The sequence below is a fragment of the Pseudonaja textilis genome, chromosome 15 (assembly GCF_049901715.1).
Source record: "Pseudonaja textilis isolate UNSWEBS1 chromosome 15, rPseTex1.2, whole genome shotgun sequence".
Taxonomy (NCBI): Eukaryota; Metazoa; Chordata; class Lepidosauria; order Squamata; family Elapidae; genus Pseudonaja; species Pseudonaja textilis.
Genome location: NC_142004.1, coordinates 11,287,605 through 11,314,908, shown reverse-complemented (window position 1 = coordinate 11,314,908; position 27,304 = coordinate 11,287,605). Strand labels below are relative to the sequence as shown.

General features: G+C 47.8%; 2 protein-coding genes across 5 annotated transcripts in view; one reads left to right on the top strand and one right to left on the bottom strand.

Moving 5' to 3' along the window:
* Nucleotides 1–2,340, top strand: part of LOC113447032 (glutathione hydrolase 1 proenzyme) — a 31,647-nt gene extending 29,307 nt beyond the window's left edge. For 2 of the 3 annotated variants that reach the window (XM_087913526.1, XM_026717010.2), the window contains one exon: nucleotides 49–2,340. In XM_087913526.1, coding sequence (XP_087769652.1) covers nucleotides 49–192 — 144 coding nt within the window. In that variant the 3' untranslated portion in view covers nucleotides 193–2,340. The remainder of the gene's footprint in view (nucleotides 1–48) is intronic. The other variant, XR_003375572.2, reaches the window with a different exon arrangement.
* On the bottom strand, nucleotides 2,264–27,304 carry GGT5 (gamma-glutamyltransferase 5). Of its 2 annotated transcripts, none has more exons than XM_026717013.2 (12): nucleotides 26,847–27,304; nucleotides 20,781–20,911; nucleotides 19,957–20,046; nucleotides 18,778–18,967; nucleotides 16,681–16,841; nucleotides 14,195–14,341; nucleotides 8,588–8,724; nucleotides 7,449–7,639; nucleotides 5,888–5,985; nucleotides 5,446–5,558; nucleotides 4,871–4,981; nucleotides 2,264–3,583 (listed from the first exon to the last, which is right to left on the bottom strand). In XM_026717013.2, the coding sequence occupies exons 1-12, from the start codon at nucleotides 27,020–27,022 to the stop codon at nucleotides 3,437–3,439; spliced, it is 1,692 nt and encodes a 563-aa protein (XP_026572798.2). In that variant the 5' UTR covers nucleotides 27,023–27,304; the 3' UTR covers nucleotides 2,264–3,436. The 2 variants fall into 2 exon arrangements, with proteins under 2 accessions (XP_026572798.2, XP_026572799.1); XM_026717014.2 differs by lacking the exon at nucleotides 26,847–27,304 and adding an exon at nucleotides 21,135–21,851.

The following is a 27,304-nucleotide window of genomic DNA, read 5'->3' as shown; positions in this document are numbered from 1 at the left end:
ATCCCTTGACGGTAACTGCGTAACCTGGTTTTCCCTTCCCGCGTCTAGGAAATCGAAGAAGACCTGGTGAAAAGGAAACACGAGGTCAAGAGGACCAACGAGGGTGCTGTGGTGCAGGCCATTCTCTGGACTGAAAATGGTTGGGCTGCAGCCTCCGATTCCCGGAAGGGGGGCTTTCCAGCGGGATACTGAGCTGGCCAGCTACCCGTTGCTCAGAAGGTCTGAGCTTGATTGACTCACCTCTTTCGACAGATCTCTGGTGCCAGTGATTCTGTGTGTCACCAATGTGGGGTGTGGGGTAGATTTATAATGTACATAGATAAGGAGATGACCATGGGACAATTGGGCACTGCTTCACTGACAAACACTATTGATGTAGAGATATGGGGGTGGGTGGTGGGTGGGATCCAGCTCTTGGCACCAGCTTGGCCTGGGCATTCCTTAAGGATTCACAGAATGCTGCCGTTCGTTCTTTCCTTGGTGGATCCCCTGCTGAATGCAGGAATTGCTATCAAGGCCTCCTGGAGAAAGCCAGACAACTCAAAGTGGGTGGCTTCTGTGTCTCTGCCAGCAGAAAAGGCATCCTGGTGGCTTCCACTGGCCTCTCCCAGATGGGTCGGCAGGTGGTGCTCTACAGAAGCGGATGGCCTCCTCGTGGGCTGTCAGCAAACACACGGGTGTTTTGTCCGGGTGCAAGGAAACCTGGTCACTTTCTGACCCAGCTTCAGAAGACAAGCGGAGGAATGTGAGAAGACTTGGGCCTTGGGAGCCAGAGAGAGATCTCTCCCCCTTTTACCAGCCATTCCCCCACCCCAGCTACTGTTCGGGCTGATCCACCCTCCCACAAGCCAGAGTGGCCTGGAAGGCAGCTCCCACGGAGCTGGGGGGGCAGGGGGGGCTGCACTCTAAAGAGCCAGGCTATTCCCAGTGCAAGGCATCGCCCACTCCCAGGAGAAGCCGAAGGGTTGGTGGGATACCAACCAAGATGGAGCCAGGGTCAAAAAGAAAATGACTTCAAAATAGCTAAATACAGCGAGGCTGTTTGTAATATTTTCATTCCTTTCTCAAGTCTCGTGCCCAGATATCATAACCAAATGATTACTTCCCGTCATTGAGAAAACTGTACTGTTCATTCAGCCTAAAACTGCATGTCTTTTATTTGCAGTCCAGTCAGGCTTGTTCAGGTTCTAGTCAAGCTTCAACATCTTTTTGGCAAGTCTGTGGCCAACTAGGCATTTCCCCATCCTATGCTAGGTATTTGATGGATCATTTTTTAAGTAAGGAGCTTCGTTTCTTTCAAAAAGTTTTTGTGCATCCTTATCACTCTTCCTGCCACTGCTTCGCCATTAGTCAGATAAACTGGGAGGTCCAGTTGGGAAAATCACTTGACCTGTCACTTGATGCCTCTCTCCCGTGTGATGAATGTCAGTCTTGCCCCAGCTAGGTCTCAGGGAAAGAAAGACTATCGACTCCATTTGGTCGAAGTGATAGGTTCTTTTACTAAGCTCTTTTACTAAGGATGGCAGAGTTGACCCTGTGATTTGTTTTTCACATCGCGTAGCTCATATTTAATTCTCCTCCTCCTCCTCAAAAATGAGGTGAGGTTAATTCAGAATTTTCTTCAGAAGAAAGCTTGCGGAAGATAATCCAAATCCGTGGAATTTGGCTTGGTCAATAAAACAAGGGAAGTTTCTTCAGTTACGTGGAAGAGGCCATAAATTGTGTGGCTGTGCAGGAGACGGGCCATCCGTTTCTTTCGATTACAGGGTTTCTCGTGGTCTCAATTTTATCCTTCGGCATCAGGATGGGCAGTCTTCTAGAATCTGGGCTTTCTAGATCCTCAGCACCCATTTTAGAATCCAGAAAACCAATAAAGAAAATGAGCGCAATCCAGGCGCCTCCCAGCACCTGAATGGGTTGAGATGTATGTGGAACCAAGACAATGAGTTGGAGCCCCAGAGAGTTCGCTGCCCATTGCTCCCCCCCTGCCAGCTTGGTGTCCCACTGAGACGCACCAGATCGCTTGCCCAAAGGGGCCGAAGGAAAAATAGCCCATGTTGCACTGCTGTCCCCGAGGCTCCTTTGGAAAGGGAGGGTGGCTGGGATGGGCCTGTCAAGGCGCTGCGACCAAAGAAAGTGGGGAGAAAAATGAAAACCCTCCGGAAACAAATCTCTACCTAAAACAACACGTCTCTGGGTTGGGAGGCTTTGAAAAGAAAAAGGCAAAGCCATGAGATTTGAAAAGAAACAGACCTGCAAACCATTTTGTGAAAATATAAAATGTAAACGTTTTATAGAAACAAATGCGCGCGTGAAGAAATAAAACTTTTAAAAAGCCCATCATCCAGCATGATCCCATTCCTAGTGGAATTCCCCCAATTCCTTGCCCCCCCCTCCCCCTCCCCCCATGGTAACCATCAGCAGGTGGGGGGGGGACACACAACAGTCCGTAACTTTCACTTTCAGCCAGAAGAAGGAGGAGGAGGAGGAGGAGGAGGAGGAGGAGGAGGAAAGCTCCTGCCGGTGGCTTTGGCTCTGAGGCGTCCCGGGTGGGTCGGAGGGCAAAGCTCAGGGCATCCATCAGCCGCCCCAGCTTGAAACGAAAGGGAACAGCATGAAAGGTGAACGGCTCCTGGGTTCCGCAGGGCTTTCCAGCTTGGCCGCAGGCCCTCCCGCTTCCTTAGGCTGGTTGGCTTGCCCTGAGCTTGAAGGGTTTCCGTCACACCGGCTGCAGCGTGTCTGCTTTCTCTGGGTAACTCGCTCTGTGGTGTAGAAGGGGATTTCCAGGAGAACCGCGGCTCCCTAACAAATGCCAAAGGCCGCGTTTTTCCTCGGCTTCCATCCGCCACGGACACTCTGAGGGCATTATCTCAGCCCAGAGGAGAGGCCGCTCCAGCAAGGCTCAGCCCAACACACCTTTTCCTCCGGTTCGGGACTGACGAGAGACAGAGGTGTGTGGCTCAAGTCCTCATTTTCCACAGGACGAAGGTCTCGGGTGTGTGTGTGGACATAAAGTCAGGGTGGGATTATTCAGCTGGTACAGGACGGCAATTCGTTCACCCTGCCCACCCGCTCCTGCCCTAGTCTATCCTTTATTTCCTTGTTTTGAAAGCCCAGCTGATCCGCACGGCAGGGCAGATGGCCGTGCCTCAGCTGTTTCACTCACCGGGGCTTTTAGTTTTAGCTGAAAATGGCTGTTGGAATCCCACCACTGCAGTTGTAGTTGCAGCAAGAAGTTACACCTGACGGAGGAGCAATGGAGAACTCAGTTTGGGCTCTGTGTGTGTGTGTGTGTGTGTGTGTGTGTGTGTGTGTGTGTGGTTTGCCTAGGAATGCGTCCAAAGTTCCTTGCAGCAGCCTCTGCAGAGGCCGATGGCGGAAGCGCCAGAGAAGAAGACCAGGTTGCCGCAGAGTTTAGCAGAGCTTCTTCCGGCTTCTAGTAGCCTGAGGCTTCTCCTTGCTTCCTCCAATCAGAATAAGGGAAGATACAGGAGTCCTCCTGGGAGATGCCCTGCACCACATTCATGACGTACGATGGGGTGTTGACTGAGTGCCCCATGGTGATCAAAGCCGCCGTGAGGTTCTGCAGAGGAAAATAAAAGTGCTGGTAAACCCCACATGCCCCCTTCAAAGGCCTCCCACACAGTTCGGTGGGCCATCCTGTTAGGAAGGTGGCCTGGGAAGAGGCAGCCCGGATGGCTTCTCCACTCCTCTACTCGTTGCAGAATACCTTATGCCACCAGACTCGAAATTCTAGACCTAGAAAACCTAGAACTACGCTGTCTTCGGTCTGATCTAAGTATAGTATATAAAATCATACATTGCAATGTCCTACCTGTCAATGAATACTTCAGCTTCAACCATAACAACACAAGAGCACACTATAGATACAAACTCAAGGTTAACCGCACCAAACTTGATTGCAGGAAATACTACTTTAGCAACAGAGTGGTCAATGTCTGGAATACTCTACCTGACTCTGTGGTTTCTTCCCCAAACCCCCAAAACTTTAACCTTAGACTGTCTACTATTGACCTCACCCCTTTCCTAAGAGGTCTGTAGGGGCGTGCATAAGCGCACCAATCGTGCCTACCGTCCCTGTCCTATTGTTTCTTTATTTTTCTTATATGTATCCATGTCTTCATAACTATGTTTTTACTTATACCTATTATCTTGTAAGCAATTGACAAAAATAAATAAAATAAATAAAAATAAAGGCCCTGCAGGAGAAGGCTGGGTCCCAGGCAGATGCAGATCGGGCTGCTCTAATTCACGCTAGACGGGCCTCCTTCTCTCTCCTTCCCACAGGACAGGACCAGAGCGAGGGACTAAAACTAGCAGGCTCAGGTCAGGCATAGGAGGAGCTTCCTGACGGCACAAGCTGTAAGCCAGAGGAACAGGCTGACCACCACAAAGGGGTGAATTCAGGGGTCTTCAGGGACTAGGTGACTGACAAACCCACCGTGGTGAATCCCGGAATCAGGACTTGGACCGTCTAAAGCAGGGGTGTCCAACCTTGGCAACTTTAAGACTTGTGGACTTCAACTCCCACAATTCCTCAGCCAGCAAAGCTGAAGTCCACAAGTCTTAAAGTTGCCAAGGTTGGACACCCCTAGTCTAAAGTCTGAGTTTGGGAAGATCAGCTGGGCAGGAAGAGACTGTGCAGAGTTGTCCAAAGTACCTCAACATTTGTGAGGTTATTGGGGACTTTTCCATCCAAGGACTAGAGAAGGGTTCTACTGTGAAAAGAAGATTGTTTTCACCCAGCCTCGCTACTGTGAACATCTGTGTGGGACACAAGTTCCCCACCACCAGCTTAAGGGAGGGAGGGGGAAGACGGAGAGAGAGAAGAACCCGGCCAGCGTCTCACCTGCGGAAATTGCTTCTCCACTTGAATGGAGCCATCTCCAGAGGCGGCGAGGATGGGCGCTTCAATGGCTCGATCCAGATTGTATCCAAACCATAATTTATTGACGAGGGCCTGCAAACACAGAGTCCTTTGATAAACCCACGAAAGAGACGCCTGGCCAGAGCATCCTCACGGAAGCTGAGGAACAGTCGTGGGGAGCAATTCAGGAGATATAATTTACATTATATCAAGATAAGTCTTATTGGCCCCAAGCTCTCTCTTTGCTTGAAAGGTCATGTCTATCCAGCCACGGAAGGTCAAATGCTTCTTGCCCCTTTCTCCCCCAGCCGTTTGCATTTCCCTGCGGCTGGAAGGGATTTGATGGCGTAGAAACTTGACTGCAACTTGACTCTTCGTGCGAAAGGGTTTCCCCCTGGCCACAGGAGATGAAGAGCCTCTTCCAGGAAAATCAGAGGAACGGGAAAAGAGGCTGCAGAACAAGACTTTGAGCTGGACTCTGCAGGGTTAATGGAAGTCCTGGGCCATCCTCAAAGGGGTGGGGGTCTTGTACTAGACCGTGGGCTTTCATGGCTTACCTGGGCTACAGCAGCGATAATGAGAGGCCCACCTGAGCCCCCTATTATCAGCTTGGACTTCCCATCTTTGGAAAGAAGAATGGACGGTGCCATGGAAGAGGGAGGCATCTCTCCTGGGGGGGACGGGGACAACAGGAGAAAGTGTTAGCTGAGAGAAGAGAAGCTTTATAGCGCCAGGTTGAACTTGGCTGTTTTCTTGCAAACGTTTTATTACCAAACGGAGAGTCACATCGCCATCAGGTAATGAAATGTCTGCAATAAATCAAACAAGCTCAGAGACCACCAAGGACTCCAAAGTAATAGTTGCCTACAGGATCCATCTCTTAGGAAACCCCCAAACCCATGCGTTAGGGAGCACCATGCTCAGCCATTCCAGCTTCTGAGGAAGACCCAGTGAGCTCAGGGGGACTCTTTGGGGGTGGGGGTAGGGGGTGGCCCTTACCTGGAGAAATGCTTTTGCTAGAGCGCTTCATGCAAAAATCAGCCAGCTCGTTGTTTAAGATGATTCCAGTTTGCTGCGAATAGACCATTGAGCCAAACCTAAGCGCAGAGAACAGGGTCAGGAACATTGCATTGACCCAGAGGCTGCTGTGAATATGGCTAAGTGGCCTCAGGCAGCCTCTCTGAAGGGGGCTCCAGGGGCCCCTGCTAGTATCTTATCTACCTCCTGGAAGAGAGATGCGCAGGCCCTGCCAGGATCATAAGCCCCAGAGGCCTCCTCTGGACGTCTGATGGGGATGCTGCTTTGGCTAGCCTATAAAAGAGCCGCCTCTTATGGCCCTAGACCTCATGACGAGGAAAGCAGCCGCAGGAGACTAGTAGGAAGAGATTCTCCCGGCCCCTCTCTGCTGAACAGAACAGGGGAAGACAACCCTTTCCGATAGATTTCTCCTGCCCCAAACTATTTCCATTAAAACTATTTAAGAGCCACGGTGGCACAGTGGTTAGAATGCAGTATTGCAGGCTCATTCTGCCGACTGCCAGCAGTTTGATCCTGATCAGCTCAAGGTTGACTTCCACCCTTCCGAGGTCAGTAAAATGAGGACACAGATGGTTGGGGGCAAGAGGCCGGCTATCAGCTTTGGAAGCCATATTAGTAGTACCAGAAGCTTCCATGCTGCCACGGGGCGATTTTTAGAGGGTTGGTAGTTAGACGTAACAGCATTCTTCTCTTCGGTCAAGGTCATGTTATTGCTGCACCTGGAGGAGCGCTGTCTCAAGTTGGGACGGTTGGTGATTGGTCCAGGTAATGGACTGATGGGTGCAGGGGTTGGGTTTTGACTTTTGAATTACTAAGGGAAAACCCAGAACTCTCAAGATTCGGGTTTTCCCAGAAGTGCCAGTATATCTACTCTAATAAAAGGAAACTTTGAGAAAATACCTGTCTGGGAGTTGGAGTTGGGTTTTTCTGGAATCCTGACACCGATGCTGTAAAGCGCCTAGAGAGGGCCGTAAAGGACTGTGAAGGGTAGGCCAGCCTAAGGACCACGGCTGGTGCTATTTATTCTGTCTTGGAAACTCCATATCACCTGTCCTGAGAGAACCCAGCCCCAGCCACAGCCCCCGACCCTCAGACTGGGTATTCTTGGCACGTCTGCTAGGAAGGCAGGCCCTCCTTACAGGGGCCAGCTCAGAAGCTCTTGGTGGGGTGGGCTCTGGAGGGACACTGACTCAATCCAGGGAAGGGGGCAAGCAACCTCCCCAACGTTTTACGAGCTTTGCTTGTGGGACCTTCAGTTAACCAAGGAGGAGCAGGATTGTGCCTGCAACTGATGTGAGAAGCACAAGCCCAACTGGGTCAGCTTCACACAGGGGAATTGTGGGTGGACACTGCAACTGGGAGTGGCTTTCATGGAGTGACCACAGATGCTTTTGCAGAGACCCTAGCTGGGAGGAGGTGGGGGCGGGTAGCAACAAAACTGAGGGTGAGACCTCCTGGATACGGAGGGTCAAATGGTCAAGGCTGCCTTCAGCATCACAGGTCCACCGCTGTCCGCACTTACGGGTGGTTGATGGTGCTGGTGGCTGACACAGCACTCCCGTCTTCTGCCAAAACAGCCACGTGGGAGGTGCCGAAAGGGGCCGTTTTCAGCTGGGCCGGGTCATAGTGGCTGGTTGGGTGGTCTCCCCGGCCGTCGATCAACTGCCTGATGTGGTCAGCAAAGGCATCCGACATCATCTCCTGGAGAACTTCCTGAAAGGGTGGGCGGTCCAGTCAGGAAGGAGACCTGCCATGGGTGGCCCTGAGACTACCTTCCAAAATGGCCGCAAGCCAGGAGGGCCGTGAACAGAACACGGATGGGCAGGACTCAAGAGTTTTCTTTCCCAGCCACGGAGCCCCCAGCCCACCGCAGAGAAAGACGGGCCCTTTTATGGTGCTGTGTGCCCAGGGGAAGGAGGAGTGGGGGCACGCAGGAAAAGGAAGACTCCCTTTCCTGCCTCAGTGCGCACACTGTGTGCCAATGCCTCAGGCCACAGCCACCGCAAATTAAATAGCTGGCCTCTTATCCTGCCAGCATCTTCATCCGATATGAAATCAAGAAAAACTTTCCTATTTTCCTTATTCGGATTGTACCTTTGAACTTTTTATCTTTATTTGACTTCTCTGAGCTGTTGCAAAAATCAGGTTTTTTGCATATCGATTAGAAATTCAAGACTCTCTTTTCACATCACATGCAAACAGTGGTGAGGACCGAAAATCAGCCTTTAAAGTGCTGGTTTTCATGATGCTATCTAACCGTTGGCACGTCTTTTTCTGTGCTGCGAACGGCATCGGAGGGTTCTCTGGGTCATTTGCTCCCTTCAAAATAATCGGGGGAGCGAAGTTGCAGAAAAATACCCAGCTCATTTTTATAATGCTGAGGGGACAATTAAGACCTACCTTGCAAAGAAGGGTTTGAAATACAGGCTATAATGGTAAGTATGTGAAGAATAAAATGGATATTAACTTCCACTCATCTGGAAGTTTAAAAAAACCAATAAGGACGTTGTCATCTAAGATTTAAGGTCCTGGGAGCAAAGTACCGGGTTCTGACACGCATCTACTAGGCCTATGCAAGCGGGCAAGATGATCAGTCCAAGCACTGAAGTGCTGACCCCAATGTAATTCCAAAATCTGAAGGCAGTCACAGGAAAAGCCCACCTCTTTTATTTCAGAAAATTTCGGGTCATCTAATTTTGCTCTTTGGCCATTGGCAAACTTCAAGGTCTCCGCGATGTAGTGATAGGCCCTTGCTCTTCTGTTTGGTTCTTCCAGATCCACTTTGGTGAAATTGAACCCTGAAAGACAAGGAGAGTTCAGGATGTCCCCACTCATCAACAGGCTTTTAAAAATCTTTACAGGTTGTCCTTGACTTACAAGCCGGTGGTGGCGCAGTGCTCAGAATGCCGTTTTGCAGGCTAATTTTGCATTCCACTGCCGGGAGTTCGATCCTGACTGGCTCAAGGTGGACTCAGCCTTTTCTCCTTCTGAGGTGGGTGATGACCCTGATTGCTGGGGGCAAAAGGCTGACTCTGTAAACCGCTTAGAGAGGGCTGGAAAGCACTGTGAAGCGGTGTATAAGTCTAAGGGTTGTGGCTATTGATACGACCAGAATTGGGACCAGAACTTCTATCAGATAACAGATAATCAGAGTTGGAAGGGACCTTGTAGGTCATCTAGTCCAACCCCCGCCCAAGCGGGAAACCCAACACCATTTATGACAGTCCAATCTCTTCTTGAAAGTCTCAAGTGATGGCGCTCCCACAAATCACTAACTGATATGGTCATTAAGTGAGTTGTGACTGATTTTATGATATTTTTGCTATGGTTGTTAAGTGAATGACATATTTGATAAGTGAATCTTGCTTCCACCATTGACTTTTCTTGTTGAAAAGCTCCTGGGAAGGTCATAAGTGGTAACCTGGGACACTGCAACTATTGTAAATATATGCCGGTTGCCACGGAGCCAAATTCTGATCATGTGACCATGGGACAATGGTCGTGAACACATGTACCAGTGATAAGTCACATTTTACAGCACTGACATAACTTCAAACAATCATTAAACAAATGGTTCTAAGTTGAGCACTGCCCGTACTTTTGCTATGCTCAGCTAAATAACAAAATTCCGTAGACAGAACAATGTTTTTTCTACACGTCAGCTGTTGATATCCTTACTCCAAACACCATGGATGCAACAGGGAGAACATTTGCATTCTTAAGACACAACAATTGAGCCCGTCACATTAATAGCCCCACTGATGAGAGGCCCAGATGAGGTAATATGACAAGAATAAACCGAAAGAGTAAATATTCCAATCTGCAAAAGCAAGATAATCGCAACCAATTATTAAATATCCCTTAGATCCTTGTGTGGTTGCTATCATATTCCCTGCAGTTCACAGCCAATCGATTTCACATCGTTAAACTGTGTTTCAGGCTTGTTCTTTGAGGAACCACGTAATAACTAATATAAATTCCATCAGCTCCACTTTCCTTGAAGAAAGGTAATGGAGGCAAATTAAGTTGTCCAAAGCTATCAAAGTTGCCAAGGTTGGAGACCCCTGCTCTAAAGAATGCAGGAATTGTCCGAATAAGCTAGGATCTGGAAAACAAATTCCAGCTGCCTGCGGGTTATCTTCTCAATTAGCATAACTTCCCTAGGAAAGGAATCCCTTTCACAAGAAAAGGTTTCAACTAATGCCTTGAAACGGGGGGGGGGTGGGGGGTGGGGTGGGGAGAAACAGCCCCCAGAACAGCCTGAAAATAGCCAGAAAAATAGTCTGAAAATGACCCCAGACAACTAGGGAGTTTGGGGGGTGTTTTCTGGGCCATTTTTCATGCCAAAAACATCCGGGAAAATGGCTGGAAAATGGCCCCCAAACAGGCCTGAAAAACAGGTGGTGGCGGGGTCAGCCAGTGGTGGAATTTGCCAGTTCACCAAACTGCACTTAATCTTAACTACCGGTTCGCTACAACCGGTGTGAACCGGCAGCAGCCCACCTCTGCTTTTAAACAGGCAAGAATGAATTAAACTCTGTAGAAATGAGCCTCCAGCAGTTAAAACCTGATGAAATTAAATATTGGGCTATCTAAGCTTCACTTTGCTGGCTGAGAAACTGACACACAATCCAGAGACAGGCAGCAGGAAAGCCCTGATAAAGAGATAGGATTAGGAAGGTTTCACAGGGACCCATTGTGAGTAATCTTGTACTAAACATGACCGTACTAAATTGTACTAATCTTGGAGCAGAAATGACAAATGCAATCAACCAAATGTGAGCACAACCCTTGTGGGGAAAAAAAATCTCATAGATTGACAGGTTATATAAATAATAAGACTTTTGTATAAATATCTGAGCCAGCTTTTCCTCAGGGCAATTCATTTGGGCCTCTGTCCCAAGAGCCAGTTTTTCTATTTCTGCAGAAACAAACAGCTGGAAAATGCCATTCCTCGTTCCAGCATGCCGTTGGCCAAAAAAAATATATGTTTACACTGAATAAAACATTGAGTTAGGTCAAGCTTATCTTTTATCTCTACCAAAGTTTTACAAACAGCTGCCTTTGAACCAAATGGTTACAAAATAATGTTACTAAAGTCTCACTTCATTAAATACAAATATTTAGATCTTGTTTTTAAGTTGAATTATTATCCCACAAAGTTTTAATGGGGAAGGTCCCCAGGCATCTGCCTGCAAGAAGCCTGGACTCTTGCAAATCCCCTTCGCAGGAGGGATTCCGATTTTGGCCAGGATTGCCAGATAATAGCCAAAATTAGCCTAAAGACCTCCCTGTTCAACTGACCAACTCGGATGAAGCCCAGCTGAAGAACAGGCAGGGGTAGTATTCTACTGGTTCAGCCCGGTTCTGCCAAGCCGGTAGTGCTGATGAGCACCAGAGACTGAACCAGTTCTCTCCACTGCTCTGCTGTTGGGCCCACCCGCCCGCTCACCTGGCTCCCCGACTCCCCTTCATTCCCTGTTTTTGAAGCGCAGCTGCTTCACGTGGCACAACCGAGTGTCGCATGGCAGCTGCTGAAGCGACCGGGAGAGGGCAGGCTTGCAGGAGGTGAGTTGGAATGCCTCTGCGCCTGCGCAAAGTGCACGTTGGACACGTGCACATGCAAAATGTGTGCATGCGCACAAAGCGCGCCCACCAAGCCACACCCACTGAACCGATGGCAAAAATATTAGAATCCCACCCCTGAGGACAGGAGATGGGTAAATTCCCTTTCTTAAAAAGGTAAAATCTTGTGAGATGTTCCTACCAAGGAAATGAATCTGGTTTCTTGGAAATTAGTTTAAAATAATGTCACACTCTTTATAGGAAGGCCTTGCATGAAATCAATTAACTCTGGAATTAAATCCCTCCTGGTTACATTTATCTTCCCTTCCCTGTCCTGTTTGAGAAGAATTCCTGGAAAGAAATTCTTAGCCCAGACAAACAAACTCAAGTTAAAATCATGTAGACCAGCTGTATCATTTCAGAATTTCTGTTGATACTGGTCAAAGATTTAAAGCCAAATTATATAAAAAACAAACAAACCAGCTATCCTTGTATGACACTAACTCATTACTTAAAGATTTGATAAATCATATCAAACCACAATATGAAAATTTTGGGAATGTTTGAGTCAAAACCCATTTTAAAATATCAAGGAACTCTATCCAAGCATGCCAAGAAATTATAACATATGTTTTCTAATTTGACGAAACAAGAACACCATTAAAATACAGTATCAGAAACAATAATGGATCATTATTACATAAAATAATATACTGCAATGTAATCAACCAACCAAAGCAGCTGCTGAAATAGTTTTCATATTTATCAAGCAAATAGCTCTGTAATAATTATAGTGGAACTCGTGCTCAGCTCAAGAATAACTTGCCCAGTTAAAACTAAAGTAATGTGGGAGAGTTTCGATAAAAGCTTATTCTATCTAAGAAAAACAGAAAGCAGGAAAAGGTCAATTATACTCTTTACATTAATATTCTGGAAGCCATCAGGGCAAAGAGTATTTTTCAACATCACAGAATAGTTGTAATGACAGTCACTGGAGAGGAAGAGCACGTAGCCAGATCCTGTAAACAGAGCAAAACCTCAAACCCACTATTTCAGGGGTGTCAAACTCAAGGCCCATGGGGGTGCTTAAATCTGGCCCACCCGGCCTGCAACTATCAAGGGACCTGCCCGTGATCCATCTCCCGAAGCCTTGCAGGGCCTCTCCGTGCCCTGTTTTCAGCCTCCCCAGCTTCCAGCAGCACTCTGCCGGCCAAAAACAGGCTGTGTGGTGGCCCAGGGAGGCTCATTTTTGGCCTCTCTGGAGTAGTCGGACTCTGCCGGCCAAATATGGGCTATGCGGAAGCCTCACAGGCCCTCTGCACAGCCCGTTCTTGGCCAGGAGAGTGCCATCTAGGCTGAAAACGGGGCAAGGGGGGGTCGCAAGTGCCCCACGCCCTGTTTTGGCGGGCAAAGTGCTGCAGGAGGCGTCCGTCCCCTTTCCCCCTCCCCATCGGCCCACAGAGGACAACTACTATGCTGATGCAGCCCTTGAAGAAATCCAGTCTGACACCCCTACCCTATTCCCTCTTCTCTTGCTAAAGCCTCTACGCAGCCCTCATTCGGATCTTGGAATAGAGGCTGCAATGTCACTTTAATTTGAATCTGGCAGGCAGCATCATACTGGGCTTCCTCTAGAACCGTCTGCTTTATGCCACGAGTGGCCATTCTACTTTGGGAAAAAAGCTTCTGTGAAATTCTTTGGTCTTGAGTAAATGCCCCACGCTCGCACGGCAATTCCCCTGAGTTCCTATTAATGCTAGTAACGACCCAGATGCGGATCCCATCCTGCTCAGCTCTGGGCGGGTAGAATTCTGGGTTCCTAGGTGAGGAAGCCAAGCCTTGACCAAGGTCCCAAGGACAGGGTTTCTCCACCCTGGCATCTTTAAGGGGCGTGGACTTCAAAACTCCCAGAATTCCCTGGCCAGGGAGTTGGGTCCACATGTCTTAAAGATGGAGAAACCCTGTTCTAGGGGGAAGGGCAGCCCGCTCTGGGAAGGTCCAAACCCTCTTGCAGGGGGTTGTTTGACTTGTGCAATGGACCATGTTATTTTACTGCTAGCCCCCTCCCCGCTCCAAACAGCTAAGGACTGGGGTCATTGATGGTGAATTTAGAATAGAATAAAATAACAGAGTTGGAAGCGACCTTGTAGGTCATCTAATCCTGCCCCCACAGCCAAGCAGGAGACCATTCCTGACAGTCTCTTCTTAAAAGCTTCCAGTGATGAAGCTTCCACAAGCTCCGAGGGCAACTTCTGTTCCATGGGTTGATTGCTCTCATTGTCAGAAAAGTTCTCCTTATTTCTAGGTTGAATCTAGGTTAAAAACAAGTTCACCCCCTCCTCTCTGTGTCAGCCTCTCAAATATGTCTCCCCTGGTCCTTCTCTTCCCGAGATTAGCCAGGCCCAGTTCCTGAAACAGTTCTTCATATATTTTAGCCTCCAGTCCCCTCATCATCCTGGTTGCTCTTCTCTGCACTCTTTCTAGAGTCTCAACCTCTTTTTTTTTACAGTGGGTGACCAAAACTGGATGCAGTACTCTAGGTGTGGCCTTACCAAGGCTTTCCAAGCTAGTTCTCCAGGTTCACTTTTCCTAATCTGGAAACCCCTCACCCTCCAGAAGCCGGCTGTGATTCTTCCCCAAGAATCTTCCCCAAGGTTAACCAAGAGGCCCCCGGGGGTCAAGAGCCACCCTTTGCTCATGTACCTTTTAGGACATTGAGAATGAAGAAGAGGACTGATCCGGCTGCTGGCCTTGGGGCTGAGAATATCGTGTACTTGTCCAGTGACATATTCACAGGTTTCATCAGTTCAATGTGATAATTCTTGAGGTCCTCCAAGGTCAAGGTGCCACCTAAACAATGGAAAGAAAAAAGAGTGAATCTTTTCATCCTCCTAGGAGGTGACACTTTCCAGACAGGAAGCGCATGGTGGTCTCGCTCTCAGCTTGAAGCCCCAGGAGAGGCTGCGGACCAGGAGCAGATTTCAGCCCAAGAGTTGCCACAGTGACCAACAGGTGGCCTTTAGTATTTTGAGTATTGATTTGATTTGTCAATCGCTTACAAGATACAGGTATAAGAATAAATATAGTTTTGAATACATGAGATGGATACTTATAAGAAAAATAACGAAAAAACAATAGGACAGGGACGGTAGGCACGATTGGTGCACTTATGCACGCCCCCTACGAAACTGTCAAAAGCTCACGCTTCTCTGCCCCTATTTCAGGAGAGAAGAACTTGGATTACGCATCCGTAATTGAAGTGGACTCCTGGGCAACTGCATGCGAGAACCATTTTGGAAAAGGGAGGCTGTTGGGAAGACCAGTGGCTAACTTAGCCATTACAGGGCCCTTCCCCACTTGAACCAAAGTATGGTACAAACACAAATGTATCATGATTTTGTCTTTTTCTTCCCTGTAGCCCCAAGTCTCAGTCAACTTTACACCATCCTTCGCTGTGCCGGTGAGAAAGTACTGCCTTTTCCCTTCCCCCAACCTCCATTTTGGCTATGACCTCATTGGCTTCACTGACCACCTGAGGGGCGGGGGGTGCAGAGATCCCCACAGGTTGGACTGAGCCTGGATCCTCTGGGCTGTTCCAGGCCAGAATGGGACAACTCACTAGTGGACAATTCAACAAATATAAAAGTTGAATTAATTTCAACAGAACCATGGCCAATAATAATAAAGTCAATTCAGAAACACAAGTTACAAAATGTGGTCACCAATAATAAAAACAACTGAATGAAACAATTGAGACAGGGTTGAATTGTCCCGCAGTGAGTTGGCCATGATGTCTTAGACCTGTTCCAGGCTGGGTCAGCATCTCTTCAGCTCTAGTTTGACTCTGCTTTGACATTGGGAATCTTGGGGTCTTTTCACAGAGACTTTCTCCTCTGTAGACCAGGTCTTGGAACAGTCGGATCAGCTGCTAGCCAAGGCGGATAGTCCAGGGGGTCCCAAAGGGAGGCGGGGGTGGAGTGAAAAGAAGAACAAACCTCCTGGTGCCTTTTGGCTGCTGTTGGCTGGTTTTGAACGTGGGCTTAGCCTGCTTTGGAGGTAGCACAAAACCCCCACGTGAAATGAACTTGACTTTCTCTCTCTCTCTCTCTTCCCCACCGCCCCTTTAAAGGGGACACGAAGGGCATAACTGAGGTCAGACAGGCCGAGCTGCAGTCCCGTCTCACCACAGCCTCACCCTTTCTTGGCCAATGGTCTGGCACTGCCCCATTTCGTGGGAACGGAGAGGCTGTGGTGGTTTGCCAGCAGCCGGTGTGGACATCAGAGGTATTGGACAGTGGGGAAGAACGGGGACCAGTCAGAGAGTCTGGAGAGGACTCGGACGAGGGTCCTGCATCCAGTGCAGAGATGGGGCCAGGGCCATCTGGGAATGGGGTGCTGACTCCAAAGCTTTCGGAGTCTGGCAGCAGCGAGGCAGAGGACCCAGGGGAGCCTGTTCCCAGTGCGCGTGTGCACAGGGCTGCTAGAAGGCGAGAGCAGCTGAAGCAGCAGGGGCAACTCGGGAGGAAGGCTGGGAGGTGATTGCCCCTCCCATAAGGGATAAAAGTCAGTCCTCGATGACGAAGAGCTTTGCAGGAAGCAAAGCAGTTCAGTAATCTCCGAGTCCTTCGTGAAGCTCTGTACTCTGGTCGTTTTTTTTTTTTTCTAGGTTTTTGGGTTGTTTTATGTTAAGCCTTAATTGGACTTCTGTTTGTTGGCAAGCATTCTACAGCACTGAGAAGCATGCTCTTCTCTGGAGGAATTGTGTCTAATGAGTTTTGGCTGGGAATGCAAGTAATTCCCAGCGTCCCATTAAAATAGGTTTTACTTTTAAAAGCAGTTTGTGTTTTATTACGTTTGATGAAGCCTGGGTCAGAACAGCGGCTACATCTCTCAAATCTCAGGCGGCGGGGTACTGCAGGAGATGTCCGTTCCGTCTCCCCCACCTCCCATCGGCCCACAGAGGACAACTACAATGCTGATCCAGTTGATCTCGAAGAAATCCAGTTTGACACCCCTGCACTATTCCTCTTGCGGAAGCTTCCAGGCAGCCCTGATTTGCACCTTGAACAGGTGCTGCAACGTCACACTCATCTGATTCTGATTCAACAGATTCTGCAGATTATTCCCCGGGGGCCTGGCAGGGCCCTGAGGAGGAACCGGCTTGGGGGAGCCGTGCCACGTAGCCCTACCTTCCGCTCTGACGTCTTGCACTAACTTTTCCGCCGTCCTCCCAGAGTAGAATTCTGCGGCCCCGTTTTCTGCCACGGCTTTCAGGGTCTTCTCTAGGGCTGCCCAATGTAAGGCCTCCCCGCTGCTCAGGACAGCTCCTCGGTCATTACAAAGCAGCCGGCTGAAAGAGAAGCCAAGGAGGACGCCGGTCAGCGGTTACTGCTCTCTACGCCTCTCTTCGGAAGCCCCGATTCAGCCTCCGCACACAGCCGGCTCTGGTTGGCTCCCAAGAACAGAGGTGAGTCTCTGCTCTGTGGGCGGGTGGGGCTTCCCTTTCAATACAGGCAGTCCTCGACTTACAACGGTTCATTTAGTGGCCGTTCCAAGCTACAGCAGCAGTGAGAAAAGGGACCTCTGAGCAGTTTTCACACTTACAGCATCCTCAGGGTCACCCGATCAAAATGGAGGCACTTGGCAATGGGCTCCTAGTTATGATGGTCGCGGGGTCCCTGGGACACATGGTGCCCCTTCCGGCAAGCCAAGGCAACGGGCAAGCCAGGTTCACTCAACAACCTTGTTACTAACTTCACAACTGCGGGCCTTGAGGTGTGGCTCTTCTTCATTTGCGTGGGGTTAAAGGTCATGCAGATGTGAGTGGCCGAAACTCCCCATGGCCAAAGGGTGGGAGGGCAGCTTCCCCACACTGACCCTTCCCTAAAAGTGGGGCTGGGGTGGCCGCTTGCCCCCACTCCCACCCCCTCACACGCCAAGTAGAAGCACACACGGCTCACACGCACCACTGAAGGGCTACATCTCTTCGTCCCCACCCACCCGCTACAACTAGGCAAGGAGAGGTGCCGCTAGGCCGGACCGACAGGTAAACGTTGATAGCTGGGGGACAGCAGTGGGGAGAGAGAGAGAGAGATAAGAAAGGCAAGGCAAACTATTCCCCTTTCTTGGCTTATCCTTATCCTTCCTGGGGAGGCCGAGGCCCCTTTTCAAAGGGGAGGGAGAGGACCTCCCAGTCAAACAACGGAGGTCTGGGAGTCACTAGAGGTGATCAGAAGGAGCACAACCTCGAAACAAAGTGATGCTACCTCAATGTCAGCAGAGATTTGTGAAGCTTTATCCAGTTGCCTTCCTGAGTAACTTTATGGACCGTGTGTTTGCAGGATCTGGCTGCCCCATTTCACCCCCTCCCCCCAACTATTTAGGTCAGGTGGGCTGGCTCTTATTGATGCTGAGGGGGGTCCTGGCTTATCCTTGGGAGGCAGGGGAGGGGCTACTTGCGGTGGGTTTGTGGGTTTTAATGCTGTGTTTTAAAGCCCCCCCAGAGTCACTTGTGTGAGGTGGACAGCTATATAAATCAAATAAGGGGAATAACAGGAATGTCATCACAATATACCTTATTTGGGCAAAGCGGTTGGCAGTGTACCCCACATTTTAATTAGCAACACAGTTCAACGTGGTCAACTGTTGACTTGATTATTACACTCTGATATCCATAGTTCCTAATCAAACTGGAGGGTTGTACTAAGGGGTAGCATAGAGCTGAAGAAGCTTCTTGGATGAGAAGTGAAACGTCTTCAAAGAAAAAAAAAAAAAGGAAAGTCCAGTTGAAAAAGCACCTTTGGGACTACTAAGGGGTACTGCAAGATTTAAAATACAAAAAGGGAGGGAACGGGTATCAAATTTGCAGATCATACAGTATTAGGTGAGATTGAGAATGCTTAGAAGACAGGAACAGCATTTAAAAACGGTCAAGGATTAAAGAAGTTGGCTGAAAATAAGAGACTCCGCTCTTCACTCAGAAAACAGAAATCAATGCACGCGCATAAGATGGATTGGTAACAAAAGGTATGAAAAGGACTTGAAACTGAGGCTCACTGAAAGCTGAATATGAAGATTCACACTACAGAACTTTACAGATATTCACATTTCAAAGAACCTTCTCCCAAGTAACAAGCATTTTGCACCATTATTTTGTGGTGAAGAACAGTGGCAAAAGGATTGTAGGAAACGTCTTTAGCCAGGCTATGTTCAAAATTGCTGTAAAGGATCCAAGCAGGATACTGGCCTCTTATTGGCCAATCCCTTGTTTAAAAGTTTGCTCTCACCATGAGGATGAATTATTCAAATGCGGCGCTAAGATTTTCAGAAACTGGCTCAAAACGTCTGATACCCTGATCCCAAGGCCAAGCATCTCGATGGTGGGTTCAAAAAGATCCTTCCACGGCAATCTACCGTAGCGCCGGTGAGCTTCTTCATAACCACGAAGTTCTCCAGGAACAGCAATCCATTGAGACCCTACCGAAGAAAGGCAGAATTATGGGTAAGGCAGACCCTTCTCAAATTATCACCCTAATTTCGCTATTAGATTGCTTGGGTTCGTTCCCTTGTGACTTGCAAAAACGTATCAAAATTATTAGTAGAAAAATCCGAGTGTTTCTCAACTTTAACAATCCTGATAAGATGGGTGGATTCTTGTTATCCAGAATTCCCCAACAAGCCAGCCAGCCAGCCTTAAAATCAGTAAGGTTGAGAGAAACCCGACTACTCAATCACTCATCCTAGCAAAACCCTTTCAGATGCAAGTATGGCTGATGTTTTTAAGGGCCATAAGTCAGAAGAGAATGGCTGATGATATGAATACTGTATGTTCGTATCTGCTTAAGGAATCCTCTTTGGGATCGAAGAGGCTAAGTTCCCCCACATTTTAAGTCTTCGAGCTATTTAAAAAGAGACTGGACAGTCACTTGTCTGAAATGGTATAGGGCCTCCTGTTTTGGGTTGGACTAAAAGACCTCCAAGGTTCCCTTCAGGTCTATTCTGATGGATTGACACCTGAAATTCTATCAGTATTATGGCATCTAAGTGGCACAATGCAACACTATAAGCCATGCATTGTTTTAATTAAAAATGGCTGAATAAGCCACAGTGGTCTAATTCACACAAAAGCTAAGCCATTAATCATGGGTTGCAAAACTCAGCTGGATTCACACACTGGACTAAAGGCACTTATAATGGCTTGGGGAGGGGAGTGAGGCCAAGCAGTGTGCTGATGCCATCTTACACAAGCTGCCTCTATGGTGAAACCATCTCTGGGAGGCTCTTTTCCCAAGGTAGCTTCAGGTTTCTTCCAATGGAAATGAGATAATCTCTAGGTGTACATAACGTCTCCCAGGCTGATTCTCCCAAAGAGATCCAAGAACAGGGTCTTTGAACAGCTCCCTCACACGCAGTTTCTCCCCAGCCCCACCGATACAAACCACTGTATTATTGAATCATAACGTTACCTGGAAGCAACGTGTTTCTACACTGTTTCAGCAAACCTTCAGTGATGTTTTGGGGAGCCCTTTCACGAGCATTGAGCACCTCAATTTTTCCTGCAATCCAAAGAAGAACACATTGAAAAATCCCCCACAGCTTCCATGGAGGTGATGAATAACACCTATAGCATTGTCCTGACAAAGTTTACCTAGGTTCACATCTCAAATCTCTTATTTCATTCACAAACCCCATGTTCAATCCACCTAGTTTGTTGGTAGCTTAAAGTAAAGGGAAAGGTTCCCCTTGCACATACGTGCTAGTCATTCCCAGCTCTAGGGGGGGCGATGCTCAACTCCATTCCAAAGCTGAAGAAGAGCCAGCGCTGTCCGAAGACGTCTGCGTGGTCATATGGCCGGCATGACGAAACACCGAAGGTGCACGGAACACTGAAGACACACGGAACGCTGTGACCTTCCCACCCAAGGGGTCCCTATTTTTCTACTTGCATTTTTTACATGCTTTCGAACTACTAGGTTGGCAGGAGCTGGGACAAGGAACGGGAGCTCACTCTGTTATGCGGCGCTAGGGATTCAAACCGCCGAACTGCCGACCTTTCTGATCGACGAGCACAGCGTCTTAGCCACTGAGCCACCGTGTTCCTTGGTAGCTTACACTTCCTTAATTTTCTTAGGGTCTTGAAAACCATGATTCAAAGTAGTCAACAGTTTAGAAGACAGAACAGAATCATAAGGCTGGAAGGGACCGGCCATCCTTTTTTGAGGAGCGGTACATGCTGCTACATTAATGGTTCCACCTGAGGCTGCTTCTCCTCAAGGTTGGGTGAACTTACCTGTCGGTGCATCATAGATGGTGAAAATAATGCCTCCACCCAGGCCCATGCTCTGTGGATTCAGGACGGACGTGCAGACCAAGGCTGCAATAGCAGCGTCTACGGCTGAGCCGCCACGTTTTAAGATGTCCCTGTGGGGCATAAAGAGGACAGAGCATGAAACATCAAAAGCTGGCAGCAGAAGAGCTTCTCCCGAGAAATCGGGCACCGTGGGCTTCTACAGAGGCAGATGGACAGCAGCAGCAGTAGCAGCGAGATACCTGGCTGCCTGAAAGGCACAACGATGCCCTTCACCAGGCAGAGGCCAGTAACCAATAGCTGCCGATTGAACTGTGGTGGAGAGCAGGACTTCACCTGAAGACAGCAGACCCTCTCCAGGACGACCTCACAAAGTACGTGCAGTTCTCTCTTCCAACTCCTGTGTTCTTGTCTTCAGATTAAGCAAACAGAGCAGCTCAGAGGACAATTGCAACACAACTCATCAGCAGGAAGGAGGCACAGGGAGAGAATGTCTAGACTGCCATGGATCTTGAGGAATTGCATGCTCAGCTATTGTGGGAAAAGAGAGAGCTCACGGTTGCTGTTGCAAGAAATGTGTCATGAGAGTTCTTGATAATTGCTGATTGTGAGTGAGTGATTGAAGGCCTGCTTGTTCTTGAGTAAGAACACTTGCAGCCTAGGAATATAAGGCAACCAGCTTTTGGAGAGGGAATTCACTGGGCAAACATACGGTACAGAGGCAGCTAATACAACATTTCTTTCTTTGTTTATTCATTTGTATTTCACCTTTATTATTTTTTAAAATGACTAAAGGTGGCAAACATGCCTAATTCACCTCCCTCCTTCTATTTTCTCCACAGCAACAACCTTGTAAGGTGCACTGGCCCAAAGTTGGAACAAACTTTGTGAAGACAGTGAGTTCAATGATTGTAATAAATTTTCCCTGTGTGTCTTTCCACTAGTGCTGTCTAAAAAACAGAAGAGGAACAGACATAATTCAGAAGTCCTGAACTGCAATGTCTACGGCGTGTTTGTTCTCCTTTCTGAAAACAATTCGACTTATATAGAATTCTTTATTGACCAAGTGTGACTGGACACACACGGGATTTGTCTTGGTGCAAATATTTGCAGCAAGTACAAATTAGTGTTAGCTAGAGGGAAAAAAGTCCAAAGATTAGAACAATGAATGGCTTCATTTCAGCTCAGAAGGAAAATGAAAGATTCACTGGACCAAAAAAGCCCAAAGCTGAGAAAAGCAACTCTCCACAGGGAAGAAACAGAGGAGGAAGTTTAGTGAAATGAGAATGACAACTGGAAGCCAAAGGCATAGAGGCTTTTTGCACCTCTAGAAATCAGAAGTAACTTTTAGGGATACACCAAAGAGGAAGAAAAGGATATCCTGCATATCTGCAGGCGGGTCCTGAAGGCGGAAGAAATACAAGACAGAAATCACATTCAATCAAATAACATTCAATCAAATTTGATCCTTTTAAGTTAACAAAATGGCCTGAAAATAAGAGAATGTTTGAATGAGTTATTTGTTAAACAGAACCAAGCATACAGGTCCTGCCCTCTGGAAATGAGGATTACAGTATCAACGATAGAGACCTTCAAATTTCTAGGTTCTGTCATATCGCAAGACCTAAAATGGACACCTAACATCAAAAACATCATCAAAAAGCACAACAAAGAATGTTCTTTCTGCGCCAACTCAGGAAGCTCAAACCGCCCAAGGAGCTGCTGATCCAGTTCTACAGAGGAATCACTGAGTCTGTCATCTGCACCTCTATAACTGTCTGGTTTGTCTCTGCAACCCGACAAGACAGGCACAGACTTCAGAGAGTAATTAGGATTGCAGAAAAAACAATGGCTAACAACCTGCCTTCAATCAAGGACCTGTATACTGCACGAGTCAAAAAAGGGGCTCTGAAAATATCTACAGACCCCTCATGTTCTGGACATAAACTGTTTTAACTCCAACCCTCAAAACAACGCTATAGAGCACTGCACACCAGAACAACTAGACACAAGGACAGTTTTCCCCGAATGCCCCCACTCTGCTAAACAAATAATTCCCTCAACACTATGCAACTATTTACAAAGTCTGCACAACTATTACTATTAATCTTCTCATCATTCCTTATCACCCATCCCCTCCCACTTGTGACTGTATGACTGTAACTTTGTGGCTTGTATCCTTACAATTTATACTGTTTCCTAGTATGATTTGATTGCTTATTGTACCCTATGACTATCATTAAATGTTGTACCTGATGATTCTTGACTCTTGACGAATGTATCTTTCCTTTTATGTACACTGAGAGCAGTTGCACCAAAGACAAATTCTTTGTGTGTCCAATCACACATGGCCAATAAAGAATTCTATTCTATTCTATTCTATTCTATTCTATTCTATTCTATTCTATTCTATTCTATTCTATTCTATTCTATTCAGACAGAAAGACAGTGTCAGCTGCTCATCTTTGCTTTCTTTGAAACTCGCTTACAACTGCCATAACCAGGGAAGGGAAGGGAAGCTCCTGGGTGTGTGAAATAATGCTATGGGAACTTGGGGAGAATGGACACTAAAAGGAACCAGAGATGCCAAACAGAGCCATCTGGCAAGCTTTGAGGGTGCCAGTCCTAGGAAAAGAATTTGCATTGGCACCTGAGGAACTGAGCTCCAAAAACACCAGAGAGAGGGAGGGAGGGAGGGAGAGAAAGAGAGAGAGAGAGAGAGAGAGAAAATATATTATCCGCACACCCTCAAATCCTGCGAATGGAAAGGCCCTTCTATGAGGAGCAGCAAACAAGGTCTTCTAAAAGGTCTTTAGAGCTGTTACAGAAGATGCTGCCCAGGTCTTCAGAGTAGTTTGTCACAACTGAGGTCTCGATTGAGTTTTGCTAAATCTCAGCCATGGCTTTTTTTCTGGACCAAGATGAACAGAGGCCAGGTAGCCATAATATCAACAATATTGGTAAATATCTGCTTCTGTGGATGGACTAAGTGTAAAAGATGTTAATGAAGGAATGACAGATGTGAAAATAATTCTACAGAAATAGTAGCATCATAAACAATGTAGATTACAAGACAGAGAAGGCATTTAAAGTGGAACAAGCACCTGGCCAAGGGAATGACCCAGATGGGGTTTGGATATACAAAAGAAGCCAACTTACTGAAGTTTCAAACTTAAAGGGAAATACAAATGACAAACCACAAGAATGACTTAGATAGTATCTTTTCATTAGATTTGTAAAAAAGGATTTCTAAAGCCTTGAAGAATGGGATAGGATTTATCTGATGGGATAAAGAATTGAAGAGAGATCAAATCTCCTGACAATATTTGAGCTAATTAAAAATTAAGATTTTCAGAGATGAAATGAAGAAATTATAAATTTGGTTTATTTGGTCAAGGTTAAAATAACTTTATGGGATGAAGAGTTACCAAACTTGTTTACACTTATGATGGAGATTGGAAATCACTTCTTTATATATTTCTCTTTTGCTTTATTTCAAGGTTTTTCTTTTGTTTGCACTTTTTATTCCCTTTTTGTTTTTCTTTTTTGAGTTTAATCTGTATTAGTTTTTTTTACTGCAATTCATGTCTTTAATAACTATTATATTAAAGCAGGTGTAATTTATAACTTTGCTTGAATACCTTTAAGCAAGCCATGTTATAACCAGAAACCAACATGGATTTATTAAAAACATCATACCAAACAAATCTTATTCCATTCTTTGACAAAGTGATTAACTTAGTAGACCAGAGAAATGCTGTGAACATAGTATACTTAGACTTCTGTAAGGCATTTATCAAAGTAGACCAAACCTACATCTTCATAAGCTAGAAAATTGTGGGATAGACAGCATCACCACTGGATGAATTTGTAACTGGCTGACAAACTGTACTCAACAAGTAGTTCTAATGAAACTACATCTACATGGAGGGAAGTAAGAATTGAGTATCGCAAGGTTCTGTTTTAGACTCAATACATTTCAATATCTTCATAAATGACTTAGATGAGGGAATAGCAGGGGAGCTCATCAAATTTGCAGATAAGAACAACCTGGCAGGAATAGCCAACACCCCCCAGAAGATAGACTCAAGATCCAGATGGATCAAAACAGAGTATCAGGCCCTATCTAACAAAATGAAATTCAATGGAGAAAAAGTAACGTTTTACACTTAGGAAAGAAAAACCAAATGCACAGGTACAGATTAGGTGAAACTTGGCTTAATAGCAGTAAGTGGGATCTTGGAGTCTTAGTGGATAGTCACTTAAATATGAACCAGCAGTGTGTGACAGCACCTAAAAAAGCTAGTGAAATCTTAGGCTGCGTTAACAAAGGGATAGAATCAAGATCACGTGAAGCGTCAGTACCACTTTATAATACTTTGGTAAGACCACATTTGGAATACTGTATCCAGTTTGGTCATCGTGTTATAAAAAAGAAGTCGAGATTCTGGAAAGAGTGCAGAGAAGAGCAACAAAGATTATTAGGGGGCTGGAAAACATACGAAGAACAGTTTCAGGAATTGGGTATGTCTAGTCTAGTGAAAAAAAGGACTAGGAGTGACATGATAGAAGTATTCCAATATCAGTGGGGCTGCCCCAAAGAAGAGGGGGTTAAATTATTCTCCGAAACACCGGAAGGCAGGAGAAGAAGCAACGGATGGAAACTAATCAAGGAGAAAAGAAACAGGATTAAGGGAACCATTCCTGACAGTGAGAACAAATAGCTGGTGGAACCGCTTGCCTTCAGGAATTGTGAATGGGGCTCCATCAACTGGAGGCTTTTACGAAGAGGCTGGACAGCCATTTGTCTGAAATGGGATAGGTTTTCCTGCTTGAGCAGGGGGTTGGACTGGATGATCTCCAATGTCCCTTCCAACCCTGTTATTCTGCTTTTCTGTGTGATGAGTGAACCAATATGCAAACCCAGAGAGATTGTTGTTGGAGACCCTTTGAAGATTATTACAGTAGCTTTATGGGATCCATTTTGAAGGACCCCCTAATCTCCCTTCTCTTCAAGGGCCACTTTGAAGCTTGTTTGCTCATTTGTGTTCATGAAGGTTGGTGTGCCTGAAAGGTAACACAATATCGCTGAAGTCAATTAATCTGCCCAACTGAGCTATGACCCATTGACCACAATACATGGCATCCCGATAACCACGGGGCCATCCTAATTATGGTTATATTTGACAAGGCCACCAGAGTAGAAAGATTAGGACAACTGAGGTCTCTGAGGATCCTCCTGGTCTTGCAAGAAAAGGGTTGCAACAAAACCGAAACCCATATCCAAAGTGAAGCCTAAGAGTTTAGTTAGAGAGGCTTTTTTTTTTTTTTAAAGAGGCCACCTCTCTTGAATTCTTTTCTGGGAAGCAAACAACCCAGGATCTGGTTCCACATCTTACATAAACCACTCCCAATCAGTTTGTGGTGGAAATCATAATTGCCTGCATTTGAAGGCTATGTTGAGACAAAAACCGAGGAAAGCGGTTGCCAGGAGTAAGCGGGATGAATGAGCGCAGCTAAGTTTTAAAAGTTACGAACTGATTGACGAGATGACAGCAAATAACCTCGCTGTACAGTGCGCGACATGCTCGCGGAAACGTTTCAACAAGCAGTTGAGATTTATCTACAAGTTTTATACGGTTGCTATTTCAAGCCCTGAGCCTCCGCAGGTCCAATGAAAACCGACGATGAAACGGGACCGGCCTCACAACGGGGCCGGCGGGAGTGCGGGAGGCCCCCCGGGGGCTTTCCCTGGATCCAAAGCGAGCAGCTCTGAAGCGGCGTCGAGCTCCCCGGGCGCCCCTCCGCCTGCCCGGGAGCGGAGTTTAGGCGAGGCGGGGGAAACGGCCGGCCGTGCGGGCGGACGATGGAGCAACCCGCCTCCTTCCCTGCTCGGTTCTCGGCTCTGCGAAGCGCCCGAGCAGCGCCGAAAAGAGCCCGTCGATTGGGCCGCCCCGTCCGCAGCAGCGCCCCCCCCAAGCCGCCCCCGCTCGCGGTCCCCGACGGCGCGTCCCGCCCGTCTCTGTTTTGGCTGCCTCTCCGCCTTACCTGCCGACCTCCGAGCACCTGCGGGTGTCCGCGGCCACAGCCGCGTGCCAATAGCGGGGAGGGTCGCACCTGGGCCGGCCGAAGTAGAGCAGCAGCAGCAGCCCCGCGCCCACCGCCAGGAGGGCCGTCAGCAGCAGCAGCGCCGCGCAAGAGGCCGCCCGCCTCGACAGCCCCATCCCGCCGCTCTGGCCCCGCGCGCTCCGCTCTCGTCCCCCCGACGGACGGGCCCTGGGGAAGCAGCTCCCGGACCGGGCTGCCCTTCGGGGGGGGTTGGGCGGGGAGGAGGGCCGGGCAGGCAGGCGCAGCCGCCTCGCCCCGCCCCCTCGAACCGCGCCCCGGCCCTTCCCCTGCCGGCGGCCGTTGGGCGAGCGGGCGCGGGGCTGCAGCCCTCCGGGTTGCTTCCGAGGCCGGACTTCGAGGGCTCCGCGGACGCTTGACGGAGCCGCCTCCCTTCCCGG

What these genes read in the sequence shown, in the direction of transcription:
- GGT5 (XM_026717013.2), bottom strand. Translation starts at nt 27,022, where the DNA reads ATGGGGCTGTCGAGGCGGGCGGCCTCTTGCGCGGCGCTGCTGCTGCTG. An exon ending in TAGAAACACGTTGCTTCCAG is followed by an intron (nt 18,968 to 19,956) that starts GTAACGTTATGA and finishes TTTCTTCGGTAG; the next exon opens with GGTCTCAATGGATTGCTGTT. An exon ending in TGGAGAAGCAATTTCCGCAG is followed by an intron (nt 3,584 to 4,870) that starts GTGAGACGCTGG and finishes TTTCCTCTGCAG; the next exon opens with AACCTCACGGCGGCTTTGAT.